This window comes from Halyomorpha halys, unplaced genomic scaffold (genome assembly GCF_000696795.3).
Source record: "Halyomorpha halys isolate HHAL.00 unplaced genomic scaffold, Hhal_1.1 Scaffold3.1, whole genome shotgun sequence".
Taxonomy (NCBI): domain Eukaryota; kingdom Metazoa; phylum Arthropoda; class Insecta; order Hemiptera; family Pentatomidae; genus Halyomorpha; species Halyomorpha halys.
The window spans coordinates 882,138-899,175 of record NW_027115249.1 but is presented as its reverse complement, the minus strand read 5'-3'; the positions used below and the strand labels follow the sequence as shown (position 1 = coordinate 899,175).

At 30.4% G+C, this 17,038-nt stretch overlaps 1 protein-coding gene across 7 annotated transcripts in view; it reads left to right on the top strand.

Moving 5' to 3' along the window:
• Nucleotides 1-17,038, top strand: part of Trpgamma (Transient receptor potential cation channel gamma) — a 980,713-nt gene that overhangs the window by 936,068 nt on the left and 27,607 nt on the right. For all 7 annotated transcript variants that reach the window (XM_067052323.1, XM_067052322.1, XM_014426027.3 and 4 more), the window contains 3 exons: nt 654-783; nt 3,201-3,396; nt 13,950-14,144. In XM_067052323.1, the coding sequence (XP_066908424.1) occupies nt 654-783; nt 3,201-3,396; nt 13,950-14,144 (521 nt within the window). The remainder of the gene's footprint in view (nt 1-653; nt 784-3,200; nt 3,397-13,949; nt 14,145-17,038) is intronic.

Below are 17,038 nucleotides of genomic sequence, written 5' to 3'. Positions count from 1 at the left end.
TTTTTGTTTTCCTATTGTAACTATGTGTTTGTATCTTTTTTAGCCCTGAAGAAGCCCTGCAACGTGGGGCGAAACGTTGGCTCATTAAATTAGTATATTTTTACTATTTGAGTTTTTCTTGACCGCACCCGGACCATATTCATTTCATTATCAATTTTAGGAGAATTTATAATGAAATATTTTATTAATGGAACTAATTCCTTAAAATGACGACAAATACAAATAATTGACTTCTCTCAATTTATATAGTGATCTAGCAGTACATGTAAAGGATGATAAGATTTAATTAATTCGAATGTAATAATTCGTAGAGGGTTAAGAGGATAATGGACATTAACAGAAGTGAAAAGGATTAAGGATTTTTTCTTTGAAAAAATTAATTATGTACATAATTAATTAATAATTAATAATGCACTTAATCCCTTATTCAATTAGTGCACCCTTACTCTATATAACAGAGATACTAAGGATCTAGAGTTGATGAACTTCCTGTTTAACTATCTAGATCAGAGTTTCCAAGAACGGAATACGAAAAGGTGTAAAACAACAATTATTATCGGATTTTCAAAAAGTTAAAAAAAAAAATTATTTCTTGTATGTTAACTTATTTATATTTTTTAAAAATATTTTTTTTTTTTTTTGGTACTTAATAGGTATGAACCAACTTCTGTGGTACTACGCCGATATGGAGAAGCAGAGGTGTCCAAACGCGACGACAACGTTCGACCAGAAAAGTCATAACAACGATCCCGACGCTTGTATTGTGTGGAGGAGATTTGCCAAGTACGTTCAAATCTATTACATATATTATAAACTTAATGATCCTTTACTGGAAGAATCTTATGGAATTAAACTGGATTTAGTGAATGACACAATTCTTCCTTATTAAAATACAATAATTTATTTCATATCATCAGCAACAACAACGTTTCGGGAGATTTCCCCTATCTTCAGGTTGCTAAAAAACAAATTCAACAAAACCATAAACATGCGCTTACAACAACACTAATATATCATCATATATACTTAAGAGATATTTATAAACTATTTACTTGAAAGCAAAAACCTACATATAGCATATCATTTTCTCCTTTATTGTCATTCTTGCTAATATATAATAATATTAATGTCATTTAATAAATAAAAACTTGTTACTAGTCATACATTTTAGCAGAATAATTACCTTCCTGAAGGTTATCTTCCATTATGATAACAACTATATAGACTATAAAATAATTTTCTCTTACCTCCATTACCACAAAGATGAACAATGAAAACTAAAATTAACAATTTTTCAAAAATCATTTCTATTCTATTTATTTTATAAAAATATTTTCTTTTATAATTATTAACACTTTGACTGAATTAATTCTATATTATATAAAAAACCACATAAAAACTAAAACGCTAATTTATTTATAATATCCATATAATGTGTGCCTAAAGTATTTGTATCAGTTTTATAATTGATTGCTTTGTCAATGTCTTTTGTAATATGTACTGATTCAATTGTTTTTCTATTCCTACTATTCTTGACTATATCTAAAATTTCTGGATTATTAAAATCAAATTGATGTTTATATTTAATACTATGTGTGTGCAATGCTGTAGTTTTGATATTTTTAAAATTAATCTTATGTTGATCAATTCTTGTTTTTAATTTTTTAGATGTTTCATCTATGTATAAACCTTCACAATTCTGGCAATTTACTTTAAAAACAACATTTAATTTATCTTTAAATTCAACTTTGTCATTCATATTATCCAGATAACTACCCAATTTATTATTATTATATAATCCAAACTTCAAATTATGTTCATATTCTATAAATTTCCTTTTAATTTTATCTGTTAATCCTGGAATTTTTTTTTAGCAGCCTAAAGATGGGGGAAATCTCCCGAAACGTTGTTGTTGTTGATGATATGAAATAAATTATTGTATTTTAATAAGGGAGAATTGTGTCATTCACTAAATCCAGTTTAGTTACATATATTATTATATATCTTCTATTCTAAATTGAACTATTTTTTTGATCAAATTTAATCTGTTTCTTCAATTATAGTTCCAGTTTTAAGATATGGAAAATCATTATTTATTTCAAATTTAAATGATTATTATTAACGAGGTGTAGATAGTTGACCGTAGATTGATAAGTGGGGAAGCTGGTTGAGGGGTGCGGTCAGCAAAAAGAAATTATTTATTCGTGCTGACGTTTCGACCTGAATTTCAGGACTTCATCGGGAAGCTCCGGAAGAGATTCTGGCTAAACTCAGTGGTGAGTTGCGACGGATATCGTTACTATTGGCGTTTTTAGCGCTTGCTATATTGTTTCAAGTCGTTCTTCCTGGGCTACAGAGTTTCGAATCCAAGAATCTCTGCCGAAGTTCCCGATAAAGATCTGAAATTTAGGTCGAAACGTCGGCACGAATAAATATTTTTTTGTTTTTTGTGTTTTTTTCTTACCGCGACCCCCGCCCATCTTCTTCACTGATTATTATAAGCATGGTATTATCAGTACACTCCTAACGTGACATTGTTTTTTATCACTTGAGCATTTTGTTCACCTGGACAATTCCTGAATTCCTTATTTTAAATGTACAGAGGCAAGAAGATCTTTAAATGTTTTACGAAATCTTCTTCAACTTCTGATGGAAGATACGACGAATACCTTTACTGTTAGCGTTTTGTTACTGTAAACTGATCTACTGCTGTGACTAGTATTTTCTCTGGTTTGATCTCACATCGCTGTCTAATAGTGACTTTGTTTAGCGGGTTACTGGGGAGGATCTGAGAGGGGAAATTCGGGAGAGTGAATTTGCCGATCAGATGAAATAAAAAAATGTGAAATGGAAGGGACAAGAAGGGGAAAGAAAAAAGGAATAAATTGAAATCTTTGTATTTAGTGTATAGACTGGAATTGATTGTAAAAGAAAACTGTGAAAAAAAAAAAGTTGTCTTTCTTTATTATTTCATGTAAAAATATGTAATTTATATATGTCCGATGATATAATGATTAGAATGCTGTGTAATGTAGCAACCCCATGTATTTGGCCAGCATGGTTGACGAAAGTATTTCTCTCTCTGTATAATGTTTTAAGGAGTTTTGTTCTCCTATAACATAAATACTCACATGTGCGTTTCTATAGCATACATTACGTTCATATACATTAGTTATGTTTTCTTATTAATCTGCCCTTAGCCTCTTCGAGACATCGCAGACTCTGTTCTGGGCTGTCTTCGGCTTGATAGACCTGGACAACTTCGAGCTGGCGGGCATCAAGACTTTCACCAGGTTCTGGGGCATGCTGATGTTCGGAACATATTCTGTTATCAACATCGTAGTCCTCCTCAACCTTCTGATAGCCATGATGAATCACTCCTATCAGCTTATTTCTGTGAGTCAACTTCACTTATTTTACTATAGTAAAATAAATATCTTTTTTTTATTTATTTATTTAATATAATTTACAAATGTACAAAATAATAAATAGAATAACTAAATATGTGGAATGTTTCCTTTACTTGAAAATATTGGAAAGGAACCACCCATTACTGGTACTTCAAGTATTAATTTAAATTAGAAGGTCCCGTGACCATCTTCTTTTCAGACACCTTGGAGGATTATCAGGGATTGTTGAGGATGAAAGATTAAGAAATAATGGGTGAGGAGTTTGAAATGAAAAGACGCATATCTGTTTTGGGACAAATCTGCAACGAATGGGATGTTAAGGTTTTTGTGGATGAGTTTATTTGTAACGTAATATGAGGCATCAAGGATTTTAATAATTTAATTTGATGGTTTGGTGGAGCCCCAGAGCTCAATTCCATATGTCCAAATTGTTCTGATTATCGTAGTGCATACTAATTTTTTGTATATAATGGGAAGTTAAATTGGCGTTTGTCAAGTAAGAGTTGTAGCAATCAAAATCAACGACCAGTTTCTTGTCGTTTCAGTCTTGTGTAAATATATATATATATATGGAGAGAGAAAAAATTAGAAAAATAATACATAAATTACTCGTACAATAGAAAAATGGTGTCTGTTTCCAAATCAGAAAAAAAAAAACATTAATTTTTCATTCGGAGCTCTATATCTAACAAACTACTAACAACATTCGAAAATGTAAAAGAACATTTATTTAAAGAAGAGTAAATTTTCTGAAATATTAGTCCTAATAGAGCTATTCATGTCCAATAGTTCTCGAGATATAGCCTTTTAAAAAGGCTTAAATTACATAAAAATGTACTGAAATGTCCGTAGTTTAATTAATTTTATTGAGAAATCTATATCTCAGAAACTATGTGACGTACAGATGTCTATTGCCAATCAAATTACAGCTAGTTAAATGTACTATAAAGTAGTTTATGACCTTTACCTTAGTAGGCATAGTAGTTTTCATGATATTTGATAAAATAAATTGATTTATAGTTGTTCGGACAATAAGTTTGATTTATGAAAAACTTCGTTTCAGAAACCATAAGACGAACAGATGTCTGTCAGCACTCAAATTAAAGCTAGTTAAATTTACTATAAAATAGTTTATAACGTTTATCTTTGTAGGAGTAGCAGTTTTTTGGTTATTTGACAAAATAAATTCACCAACTGTTATTATCTAGTTGTTCTTATATAATGTTTGATTTTTCAAAAAATATATCTCTAAATCCATAAGACGCACATATGTCTGCCAACACTCAAAATAAAGATAATTTAACTTACTATAAAATAGTTTATGACACTTATCTTTGTAAGGGTAGTAGTTTTTATGATATTCACATATGAATATAATTTTGGCAAATGAAAATTTGTCCGAACAACAATAAATCAATTTATTTTAGCAAATATCATAAAAACTACTACTCTTATGAAGATAAACTATTTTATAGCTCATTAAACTAGGTTTAATTTGAAAGTTAATATACATCTGTACGTATAATAGTTTTTAAGATATAGATTTTTCAAAATAGATTCACTAACTACTGATATTTCAGTACGTTCCATACATTTTTATGAAATGTTGGTTCTTAAAAAGCTATATTTCGAGAACTATTGAACGTAAATAAATCTATTAGGGCTTATATTTTAGCAAATTTACTCTACTTTAAATGTACTTCATCTCTTAGGTTTTCTATTGTTGTTGGTAGTTGTAAAGAGTAGTTGTTTCAACTATGTAATAAAAAATTGGAGTGAAATAACTGCCTTTTTTCTCTTTTCGGGCTCTTAGTACTAGGTAGATAGGTAATGTATGTGTCAGAACAATTTTTTAAGTCACTTATTAAGTTTTCGAGAGATAGGCTCATGAAGAAAATAAATTTCCAGGCCCTACTTTTGATAGCAGCATTCTGAACATGCGATACCTCATAAATTTGATTTTCCAACACTTCAAGACAGATTTTTGGTAACTTAAAATGCATTTTATCAACTGTAATGCATAATTTGTATAATTTGTTCATAAATATTTTTTTTTTTTTAATAATGTATTTATTGTTATCTTTAACTGTATAAACATGTATACAACAAGTAAATTTGCTGTAAGTGACATAGTGTCATGATACAAACATGTGGAGAATCTACCCATTGATAGTACTCCAGTTCGTAAATATAAAAAAGTTGTTATAAAGGTGCAGAGTATGGATAATTTGATTTCAATATTTCTCTTTCGCGTTTGTTTTTTTATTTTTTGGGCCAGGAAAATGTATCATGAAAGAAAAATATGACTTACTTCTTGCTGATCTATCAATAGCTGAGTACACATCGTAATGAAATACAGATATACGGCTTATCTACCTACGTAAAAAACAACAGCAATACTTATTTAAAGGACCAAAAGCTCACATTCAAGATAATTAAAACAACATGGATAATTAATAACTTTTGAGCCATATGAAATATGTCTGAACCTATTGCTAGACAGTGATGTCTTCTACAATGCCTTCAAAGTTCATGGTGCACGAGATTCCACCCCAGAAATTGCGAGCGATGGACGATCAGCCCAAATTAGCCTCGCGATCGACTTGTTGGCCACCCCTAGTATATAATGTATTGTTGATGTGAGGTGTACTATCTTTAATATGGTTGGTGAGAAATTGTTTATCTTACTTAAATTTAATTAATTACATTCTTAAGAATATTATTCAAGGTTTTCAGTATAATTCATTATTTGTATTTATAAAATTTAAATATATATATTTATGAAGATTTAGTAGATAGATTTTTAATCTACAAATTAAAATAAAATTATATAGTAGGAAGATAGTTCGAGTAGCGATCAATAAACGTACCAAAATAGTAAAAAAAAACTAAGTATTATTCATTTAAGTTGTTATCCTTGTTTGAACCAAGACAGCCCTGACGAAGTTGGGCGAAACGTTAATTAACAATAAATAGTTTTCTTTTATTATTTTGATAACTTTATTGAAAGCCACCTGGACTATCTTCCTACAATCTACTTCAACCATCTGTTTCCAAAAAAATATAAAATTACTATTTAGTTTATAAAGTAATAACGAAGCATAGATCAACGTTATTTTCCATTATTTTGATGTTTCAATACAATTGTTTATGTTTTTAGGTATTTCAAAGTTATTGTCAAAGGTTTTAGGTAGTTTTGATGCATCGTAAAATACACTGCAGATTGGAAGAGGTATCTGCAGTGTATTTTACAACCGCCGGCAATTGCAGGCTCACACAGTTTTACGACATCGAGACAAGATTTTACTAAAGGTTTAAGAGGCTCTAAAGCTAGTTAGAAAATCTTAAGTGTTTTCCAATACCCAAAAATTGTCGCTATTGTTCCAAACGAATAATAAACTTCTGAACAATTATTATTCAATCGATTATATTATTCTGACATATCGATTATATGATAGTGCCATATAAAACCCTTTATTTTTATGCTACGATAAATTTTATTTTTATACAACTAATTAAAAAATTTAATCTGTACCGCTACAAGGGGGGCAGTTCTTTGTAAGTTATGTTACTACACCAACCGTTGTGCAGGGAGGAGATATACCCACTTTATGAGCCTGACCGATCCCGGAGGGCTCCTGAATCCGTAGGGCTGACTCGCGGATACAGTGAAACAGAAAATAATTGTCTGCCACAGCGGGATTCGAATTCGGGTCCTTGCAGTTCGTAGCACAATGTCTTACCACTGAGCTACTCACTCCCATTATTTTAAGCAAATTTATTCGATTTAAAAAATGTTATTGTTACGTTTCAAACGATTTCTAGTTTTGATGTACAGCCAAGTAGGGATGCGACATCGATGACGATGTTTTTTTAACATCGATGTTTTACTTTAGATGTTTTACATTTGTCTCAATCTTTAATTATTTTTTCCAAAAGTAACTAAATAAAAACAAAAAATTTACGGTATAAACAATTTCCTATCAACAATGTGGTGGGAAAAAAAAAAGACCTCCAACAATCACGCTAACGACGTAATAAAGATAAATTACGACTAGAAAAACATCGATGTTTTTTTTAGTTACATTCTTTGTTCCAACAACCATTTCTGACTGGTCGGAACAGACCTTATGTTTCTGAAATAGATGTTCTAAAAAATAACAATGTTTTTTGGCAATGTATTGTTAACATCAATATTTTAAAACATCGATGTTTTTTGGGTAAGGCAATGTATGCAACGATATTTGAGAACATCCATGTTTTTTGGGTAATGTATTGTAAGCAACGATTTTTAAAAACATCGATGTTTTTTGTAGTCGATGTCGGATTCTTATTTTCAAAAACCACTTCTGACAGGCCGTAGAATGCGTGATCGTTGGAACAGACTTCATGTTTCTGAAATACTTGTTCAAAAACATCGATGTATTTTGAGTAATGTATTGTAAGCAACGATATTTTAAAAACATCGATGTTTTTTGTAGTCGATGTCGGATTCTTATTTACAAAAACCACTTCTGACATGCCGTAGAATGCGTGATAGTCTGAACAGACCTTATGTTTCTGAAATAGTTGTTTAAAAACATCGATGTTTTTTTATCGATGTCGCATCTCTACAGCCGGGCAATGAGGTCTCAGCAAGGACAATTCAGGGTTAATGTAAGTTGAAATTAAAATTAAAATCTGTACAAGGAAGTACTGTTACTTGACCAACGGTTGTGCAAAGTGATTAGGTCAAAGCGCAGGAGAGTATCAGAACCCACAGGGCTGACTCACGGCTACATAAAATAATATTTGCTGCTCGAATCCGAATCCTTGGAATTTTACAGATAGCTGTAAAAGTAAAGTACTTACTTATTACGTAAACTGTCACTTATAGATAGTCATTATACCTCAAGTATGTAGTTTTACCAATTGTGTGTGTTTCAATAGACTTTCTTGATAATATTATATTTTTTATATAATATATAATTTATCTAATGAGTATAATAAGCCTTATATTTTGAATGAACCAAAGAGAAGAAGGAAATATACCTAATACTATTTGTACAAGAGCCCAAGAGGAGAAGAAAAAAAAAATAAGGCAGTTGTTTCATCCCTATTTTTTATTACTTTAATGAAAACTGTGTATAATTACAAGTCAAAATTGATGAGTACAAGAGCCCAATAGGAGAAAAAAGGCAGTTATCTCACCCCAATTTTTGATTATTTTAATGGAAGCTATGTATAATTAATAGTCAAAATTGATGAGTCTGTCAAGTACATGTAGGGGAAATAAAACATGGTGGCTGTTTCAAATGTTAAAAATAATCAATTTTTTATTCTAAGAAAACATTTGAAGTAGAGTAAATTTCCTAAAATATAAGTCCTAATAGAGCTATTCACAATCAAATGTTCTCGAGATATAGCTTTTTAAAATGCAACATTTCATAAAAATGTATGAATCGTACTGAAAGACCAGTAGTCAGTGAATTTATTTTGAAAACTCTATATCTCAAATTAAAGCAAGTTTAATGAGCTATATTGTATGATTTATAACGTTTATTTTCGAAGGAGAAGTAGTTTTCATGAAATTTGCTAATATAAATTGATTTATACTTGTTCGTACAAATTTTCATTGGCCAAATTTATATTCATATGTGAATATTATAAAAACAACTATCCCTACGAATATAAGTGTCAAAACTACTTTATACTCAGTTAAATTTCCTTTATGTTGAGTGTAGGCAGACATATGTGCGTCTTATGGGTCTAGAGATATATTTTTTCAAAAATCAAACATTTTATACGAGTATCTCGAAATTAACATTTTGTGAATTTATTTTGTCAATTATCATAAAACTACTACTCATACAAAGATAAAGGTTATAAACTATTTTATGGTAAATTTAACTAACTTTAAATTAAGTGCTGACTTAACTTAACATCACTACGTCTTATGGATTCTGAAATAAAGTTTTTCGTAAATCAAACTTATTGTCCGAACAACTATAAATCAATTTATTTGAGCAAATATCATGAAAACTACTACTCCTACGAAGGTAAAGGTCATAAACTACTTTATAGCTCATTAAACTAGATTTAATTTGAGTGCTAATAGACTTCTGTACGTCGAATGGTTATTGAGATATAGATTTCTCAAAATAGATTCACTAACTACTGATATTCCAGTACATTTTTATGAAATGTTGCTTTTTAAAAGTCTATATCTGGAGAACTATTGGACGTAAATAGCTCTATTAGGGCTTATATTTCAGAAAATTTATTCTTCTTTAAATGATGTTCTCTTAGATGTTCTATTTTTGTTGGTAGTTATAAAGAAATCGGAGCTCTATTTAAAAAATTGATTTTTTTTAACATTTGATACTGCCGCTATTTTTTATTCCCCCTACCTATACTTGGCAGACTCATCTCTATTTTGACTATTAATTATACATAGTTTTCATTAAAGTAATCAAAAATATCTGGTAATCAAAAATAATGGGTGAAATAACTGACTTTTTTTCTTCCCGGCTCTTGTACTGTAGGTAAACTAGCTCTCACAGAAATAAACTACTAAAAAAGATAATAAGTAGTTAAAGAAACTCGTAACACACAGAGAAAAAATAAATTCAATATTCTTTATTGATAAAATAGAAAGAAAAATCGTATTAATTGGGCAAAGTATAGCTGTGCTTTTGGTGTGAGCTTTTGGCCCGATTGGTTGCTAAGCGATTTATTTCTTTAGGTCGGGAAGAAAGGGATATTGGCGTTCCCATCTGGGGTAAAAAAGGATAGCAATTATATGAGTAGTGGCTCAATTACAACTGTAGATTGTACAGCTTTTTACAGGCTTTAGAGCCAACTGAAATTGATACGAACAATGCCTAGTAGAGTATGAAAAAACAACTATATTATATTAAAAAATTATAATAATAATCTATAATAAGAATTGCTAATTAACACGTAAATTAAAGTTATCTTCTAATTAAGTGATATAAGAATTAATTAAAGAAGAATCCAACGAATCAATTAAGTAAATAATATGTAAAGAACGATAACAAATAATAAATAAATCGAATTCAACTAAGTCTCAAGTCTTTTTATCAATAATAAAATATTATTATAAAAATAATAATTTAAACGCCCAAGGTTTCGGCCTCAAGGGTAATCTTAACTATAAATACACAGTCATATAACCAACTATAATAATTAATAACAAATAATATTGTTTATAAGTGAGTGATATTGGTGTTTAGAATATTTGCAATTAAAATTATTGATATATAAATGAAATAATTATAATAATAATATTCTTTATTTATTCTGGGATTGATCCCTTTAGAATAATATATAGGCGTCAAAATTAGGTTTCAGAGCCTTAGAGTAAAGATAAAATTACAAAACTTTTTAAAATAAAATAAAACAATGGATTTGAAAAGATACAAATAAACAACAGTAATTAACCGAATACATAAAATAATGATAGAACAAATACAATAAAACCACATGTCGTATCAAAAAAATAAGATGACTTCTGATAATAAACAAAAAGAATAAAAAATCAAATGCAATTAAATTTAAAAATAATAAATGATACAATTTCTGTTAATGTACATATTTACAATAATAAACGAAAATCTGAGACATAAAATACAGATAATATGCAAAGATTTTTTGAAACTTTAAATTCTTATTCTTCCGGAATTGAATGGATAGAATGTCGTGTATTAGTGACATAAATAGCTTAATTTAACTAATTTTATTAGACCTGGGCATTAATTTACAGTTAAAATTGACCTTGAGGATAGCCAGGTTGGACGAAACGTTGGACATTTGAAGTTTCAATGGACAATTTCTTTTATATAAATAATAAAACCAGTCTCGACAAATATATATTTTTTAAAAATATCTTTATTGAAATTTACAACTGTATATTACATAATACATTCAGTAAATTTTATCTTAGTTAAAATGGAGTGTTACAGGCGTGTGGAGCAACTACCCATTGGTAACACTCTAATTACATTTCACATTAGCTGGTCTCATGGCCATCTTATTTTCAGGCGCCTCGGAGGATTGTCAGAAATGGAAGGTTAGAAACTAGGGGGTTTGAGTGGATAGGGAGTTTACATAAGATTATATAAAAAACAATTGTAGTAATTTTTTACGCTGTTATTTGTTTAGACAATTTAACTATAATACTTTTCAGCAATACAGCTAGACTTCTTTATAACAGAAAGCTATTGGGATTATGATATTATCCGCTATATAGAGTTGTTCGCTAAAAAGTGGTTAGTGTAAGAAAAATTTAGATAAAGAAATTTGCCAAGTTTGAGCTTAGTCAACTCTGTGGTCGAGAGATGCTACGTATAGGAAGTCAGCTTAGAGTGAATCAGAAGATTTTATTGGAATTGTTATTGATTCCAATAATACAATTAGAAATATTATAAATGATTAAACACAAGTCAAGTTGAATTATTTACAAGAAACAATACATATAACAATACACGATATCTGTGTGATGACTGTAATAGTTCACATTGCGGCAGCTAGGTTCATCATTTCGGCTTGTAACGGTTTTGGTGGCTGTAGTGGTTACAGTATAGACCAGGTGGTGTCACCACAATTTTATGTATAATGACAAACCAATATTTTCTGATAATTATTTTTTTTAAATTTTCTTTTAATATTGAAATTTACAACTGCATCAAATAAATATACAACAGTCTTGTGGAGAATCTACCTATTAATAGAACTCCAATAAAATTTCTAGATTAGAAGTCTTCATTTCAGACACCTAAGAGGATTATCAGGAATCGAAGAAGAAGCAAGGATAAAAACAAGTGGGCTTAGATCGGTGTTATAATTTTATATGTGATAATGTAAGGAACTTTTTGTTTGGTTATTATTGTAAGTGTTTTATTCGAGGGAAATGTAATGTTTTAGTGGAGCCTCAAATCTCAAATCCGTAAGACCAAACAAGTGGTATTTTGTATTTTGTACAAGTGGTATCAAATCACATTTACTCTTCGTCATAAACCTATGACCTCTTGCCACACTGTATCCTTTAATAATACCCAACTTATTCCTGTCGAACAGATCCGTTACTTAGGACTACATCTCGACGAACGACTGGCATGGAATCCTCATATAAGACTAAAAGGACAGGAAACTGCTCGTCAATTTCGACTATTTCAATATTTACTAGACAAACGGTCCAAACATCCAATCCATTACAAAAGACTGATCTACATAACTATTATAAGGCCTATTTGGACATACGGAGTTGAGCTATGGGGCTCCACTAAACCATCTAATTCCTCTCGAATCCAATCCTACAGTCCAAAATCATTCGTAAAATCCTTAATGCTCCTTACTTTGTCACAAATCAAATCATCCATAAGGACCTCAATGTCCCCTATGTTGCCGATTAGGCCAGAACCAGATACCAATCCTACCATAATAAACTTCCCAACCACCCAAATCCACTTGTTTCTAACCTGGCTTCTCCTTCATTACCTAATAATCCTCCTAGGCGTCTGAAAAGAAGATGACCTCGGGATCTTCTCCTCTAGAAATGTTATTGGAGTTCTATAAGTGGATAGATTCTCCACATGTTGTATCAAGTCACTACCTCATCATAAGTCTCTATATCATATGTTATACAGTTGTAAATAACAATAAATAAATGAAAAAAAAGAACACCAAACAGGCCTTATCATATTCTTGTAAATGATTTTTATATATACTTATTTGGAAATTTAGTTCTATTAAGCGCTATAACAGTGAAAATCGACGAGCAGTTTCCTGTATTTTCAGTCTTGTTTGAGTATTCCAGGCTAGTCATTTGTCCAGATATATCTGGACTATATTCCCAAGTTGTGGATCTGTTCGACGAGGATAAGTGGATTATTTTCAAAAGGCTGGATCTCATAGGGTTAAGGTGTACCGTAGAGATGATTTGGTGGAATTTATTGAAATTAATTTTAATCCTCCTCAATAGATCCTGGAATTCTGCCCTGTCATCCACAGTTGGGATCATCATATGAGGGATTCGGGATTAAGAATGTCAATATTGTATATAGCAAGGATTGTGTTCAAGATTTTATTTACTTTATTTTAATTTTTCCCCTAGTTATTTCCTTATTTTCTATTATTTAAAACAGTAATCCGTCTATGTTTATTTATGATGTTTTATATATTTTTATTTTTATCTATTCTAGTTTATAATTAATTATTTAATCATTTATTTTATTGCTATTATTTATTAATATGTATATATGGTATAATTGCGCAGTTGCATTTCAAATACCTATTGCTCTTGTGTTTGGCACAATGTATTCTTAAAGGGATACTGGGGTTGATAGGTTATTTTTAATTAATAGCAAATGACTGATGCCACCGGTTTTCGTATTTAAACTTGTATTAAAAATATTTAATCATAAAAAATAGAGTAAGGAGAGCCTTCATATAACTCTATTATCGAGACAATTTAGTAAATGAGTTATTTAAAATAATTTTCATTCTTTCCTTCATCTCTAAATTTACCATTGCCTCCAGGAACGCGCAGACGTAGAATGGAAGTTCGCTCGGAGCAGGCTGTGGATCAGCTACTTCGAGGAGGGTGGTACCGTACCTCCGCCGTTCAACGTCCTCCCGTCGCCGAAGAGCGTCTGGTACTTCCTCATGTGGCTCCACAGGAGGTTATGTGGTCAGAGCAGAGCCGCCAAGAAGGAGCACATGCGCACCATTAAGGTAATCTTCACGACGAGTCGAGTATCTCAGGAAAACAATGCTTTGCATATCTCATCCACCATCATGGATCCCTTTAAAAAAAAAAATCATAAGAGTAGATTATTTACTTAATTGTGTGTAAAGATGTAACGTTTCGAATTTTCGAAGAATACTGTCTCGTTAACATGAAGGTGCCTCTAAGCGTTTGTCAAACAATAGTAAAATCAGATTGGATTGACTAGTGTAGCGCATCTAGATGAGTTTGCCTGTGGGCAAAGAGAGAGGAGAGAGCAGTGGCAAAAAATCCACTACCAACTCCATATTCTTTGCTCCTCTGTCTGTTCCAACACCACTTCTGACTTCCTGGAACTGTACGGAGCACGCTTATTGGGGCCACAGCCTGGATGTCCTAGGGACACCCTTACACTATGCCGAGAATAAGCTGAGTTCTTGAGATAATTTATCTGGGTATTAACTATTGCGTTTGGTAGAGGGTGAAAACAGATAAATGATAAATTGAAATAAAGGATTTACTGCTTTACTGTAACTGTCAATAAATATTTCACCTAATATATCAAACAGTGTTATGTTTGATATATTAGGTGAAATACACACTATGTTTTCTGATAAACACAAAACTGTTAAGGTGAAAAGGAAGTAAAAATAAAAACTGGTACACTAGATAAGAAAAACAAAACACATTCCACTAGCTAATATCACCATCACACTGTTATCTCCAATCCAAAGAGGTTATACTGCAGTAGTTAGCCATTACCTCTACTAGCAACAGCTCACTAAGAGGTTCTTACACTGTTGAAATACGTTGAGTTTGGAATTTTTAAAAAATATTTATTTATTATTATTTACAACTGTACATTATAATACATTTAGTAAATCTGATCTAAATTGGAGTGTTACAGGCGTGTCGATAAACTACCCACTGGTAGCACTCTAATGACATTTTACATTAATTGGTCTCGTGGCCATCTTCTTTTCTGACGCCTCGGAGGATTGACAGGAATGGAAGAGGATGCAAGATTAGAAACTAGGGGGTTTCAGAGTTTATAATGGAAGGAGTGATATTTGGTTCGGACTAGATCGGGTACATAGGGAATATTAAGGTTTTTATGTATGATTTTATTTGTGATAAAGTAAGGAGCATTAAGGATTTTACGAAGGATTTTGGATTGTAAGGATTGAATTCGAAGGTTTAGTGGAGCTCCAAAGCTCAAGTTCCTATATCAAGGTTGGCCTTATTACAGTCATGTAGATCAGTCTTTAGTAATGGATTGGATGTTTGGACCGTTTGTCTAGTAAGTGCTGTAATTGTCGAAATCGATGTGCAGTTTCCTGTCTTTTCAGTCTGAGGATTCCGGGTTAATCGTTTGTTCAAGGTAGCGGATCTGTTCGATAGGGGTAAGAGTAAAGTTTGGAATTAATAGTTTAGAATTAATAGGATTGGGGTAATGGAATAAAAGTGGCCTGAACAACGCTTATTGCGTGTTTTCCCTCCCAAATTCTTTGCAGATACAGTTCTGGATAGTCAGAAGTGGTTGTTGGAACAGACTTGGAGGACCAAAGAATGAGAAGTTTGTGGGGGAACGTTTGCTAATGCGCATCTCTGCTCTCCCTTTGCACACAGGCAAACTCATCTAGATGCGCTACACCAATCAATCCAATCTTATTTTGCTAGTGTTTCTTAGAACAGACAGAAGATTAGCAACAATAATCCGATATTATTTTATCGAAATACCGATATTCTGTTTTAAAAAAAAAAAAAAATTAAAATGAAATATTGATATATTACTTGATAATATCGTTGTTAATATAGATATCGAAGATTAGCAACAAAATCATATTATTTTATCTAAATATCGATATTTTGTTTAAAAGCTTTGAAATTTTTAAAATGAAATATTAATATTTTGTTTCAATAATTTAATATCCATTCCATTTGAAATTTTTATCAGTATCGACATGGAAGTTTAGTAATGACAATCAGATATTATTTCATCGGAATTTCGATATTTTGTTTTAAAATAGTAGTCAATTTTATAGAGAGTTCAATAATGAAATATCGAAATTTTCTTTCAATAATTTAATATTCATTTCGACATTCAAAGTTGTTATTAATATCGTTATGGAAGTTTTGAAAGACATTCGGATATTATTTTATAGAAATATCCATATTTTGTTTTAAAATAGTAATAAATCTTATGGAAAGTTAAAAAATGAAATATTGATATTTTATTTAATAATTTAATATCCATTTCAATATTTGTAATTTATATTAATATTGATTTGGAAGTTTAGTAACGACATTCGGACATTATTTTATAGATATATCGATATTTTGTTTAAAAATAATACTAATTTTAAGTTCAAGAATGAAATATCAATATTTCGTTTCAAATAATTTAATATCCATTTCGACATTTGAAATTGTTATTAATATCAATATGAAACTTTAATAACGGCATTCAGATATTATTTTATCAGAATATCGATATTTTGTTTTAAAATAGTTGTAAATTTTATGGAAAGTTCAAAAATGAAATATCGGTATTTGGTGTTAGTAGTCGTTGGAGAGTCCCAAAGTTGTATAACTTGTTGGTGACAATATTCATTGGATGGTTAAATCAGATTTAGGACCATAATATACTTTAATATGAATTAAATAATTTTAATCATTCAAAAAATTAAATTTTATAATGAAATATTTAATTAGCCATTTGATTAACTGTGCGTGAAGTGCCTAAATTTATTTTGTTGTTAAACTATCATTTTTATTTATTTATAATCTTAAAATTCTTTCTTGAGACTGGCAATTTTTTACTAAATAATTCAAATGCACTATCAAAATTAGTCTCAAAACATTTATTTCATTTACACGTCCAACGTTTCGGCCAATTCGG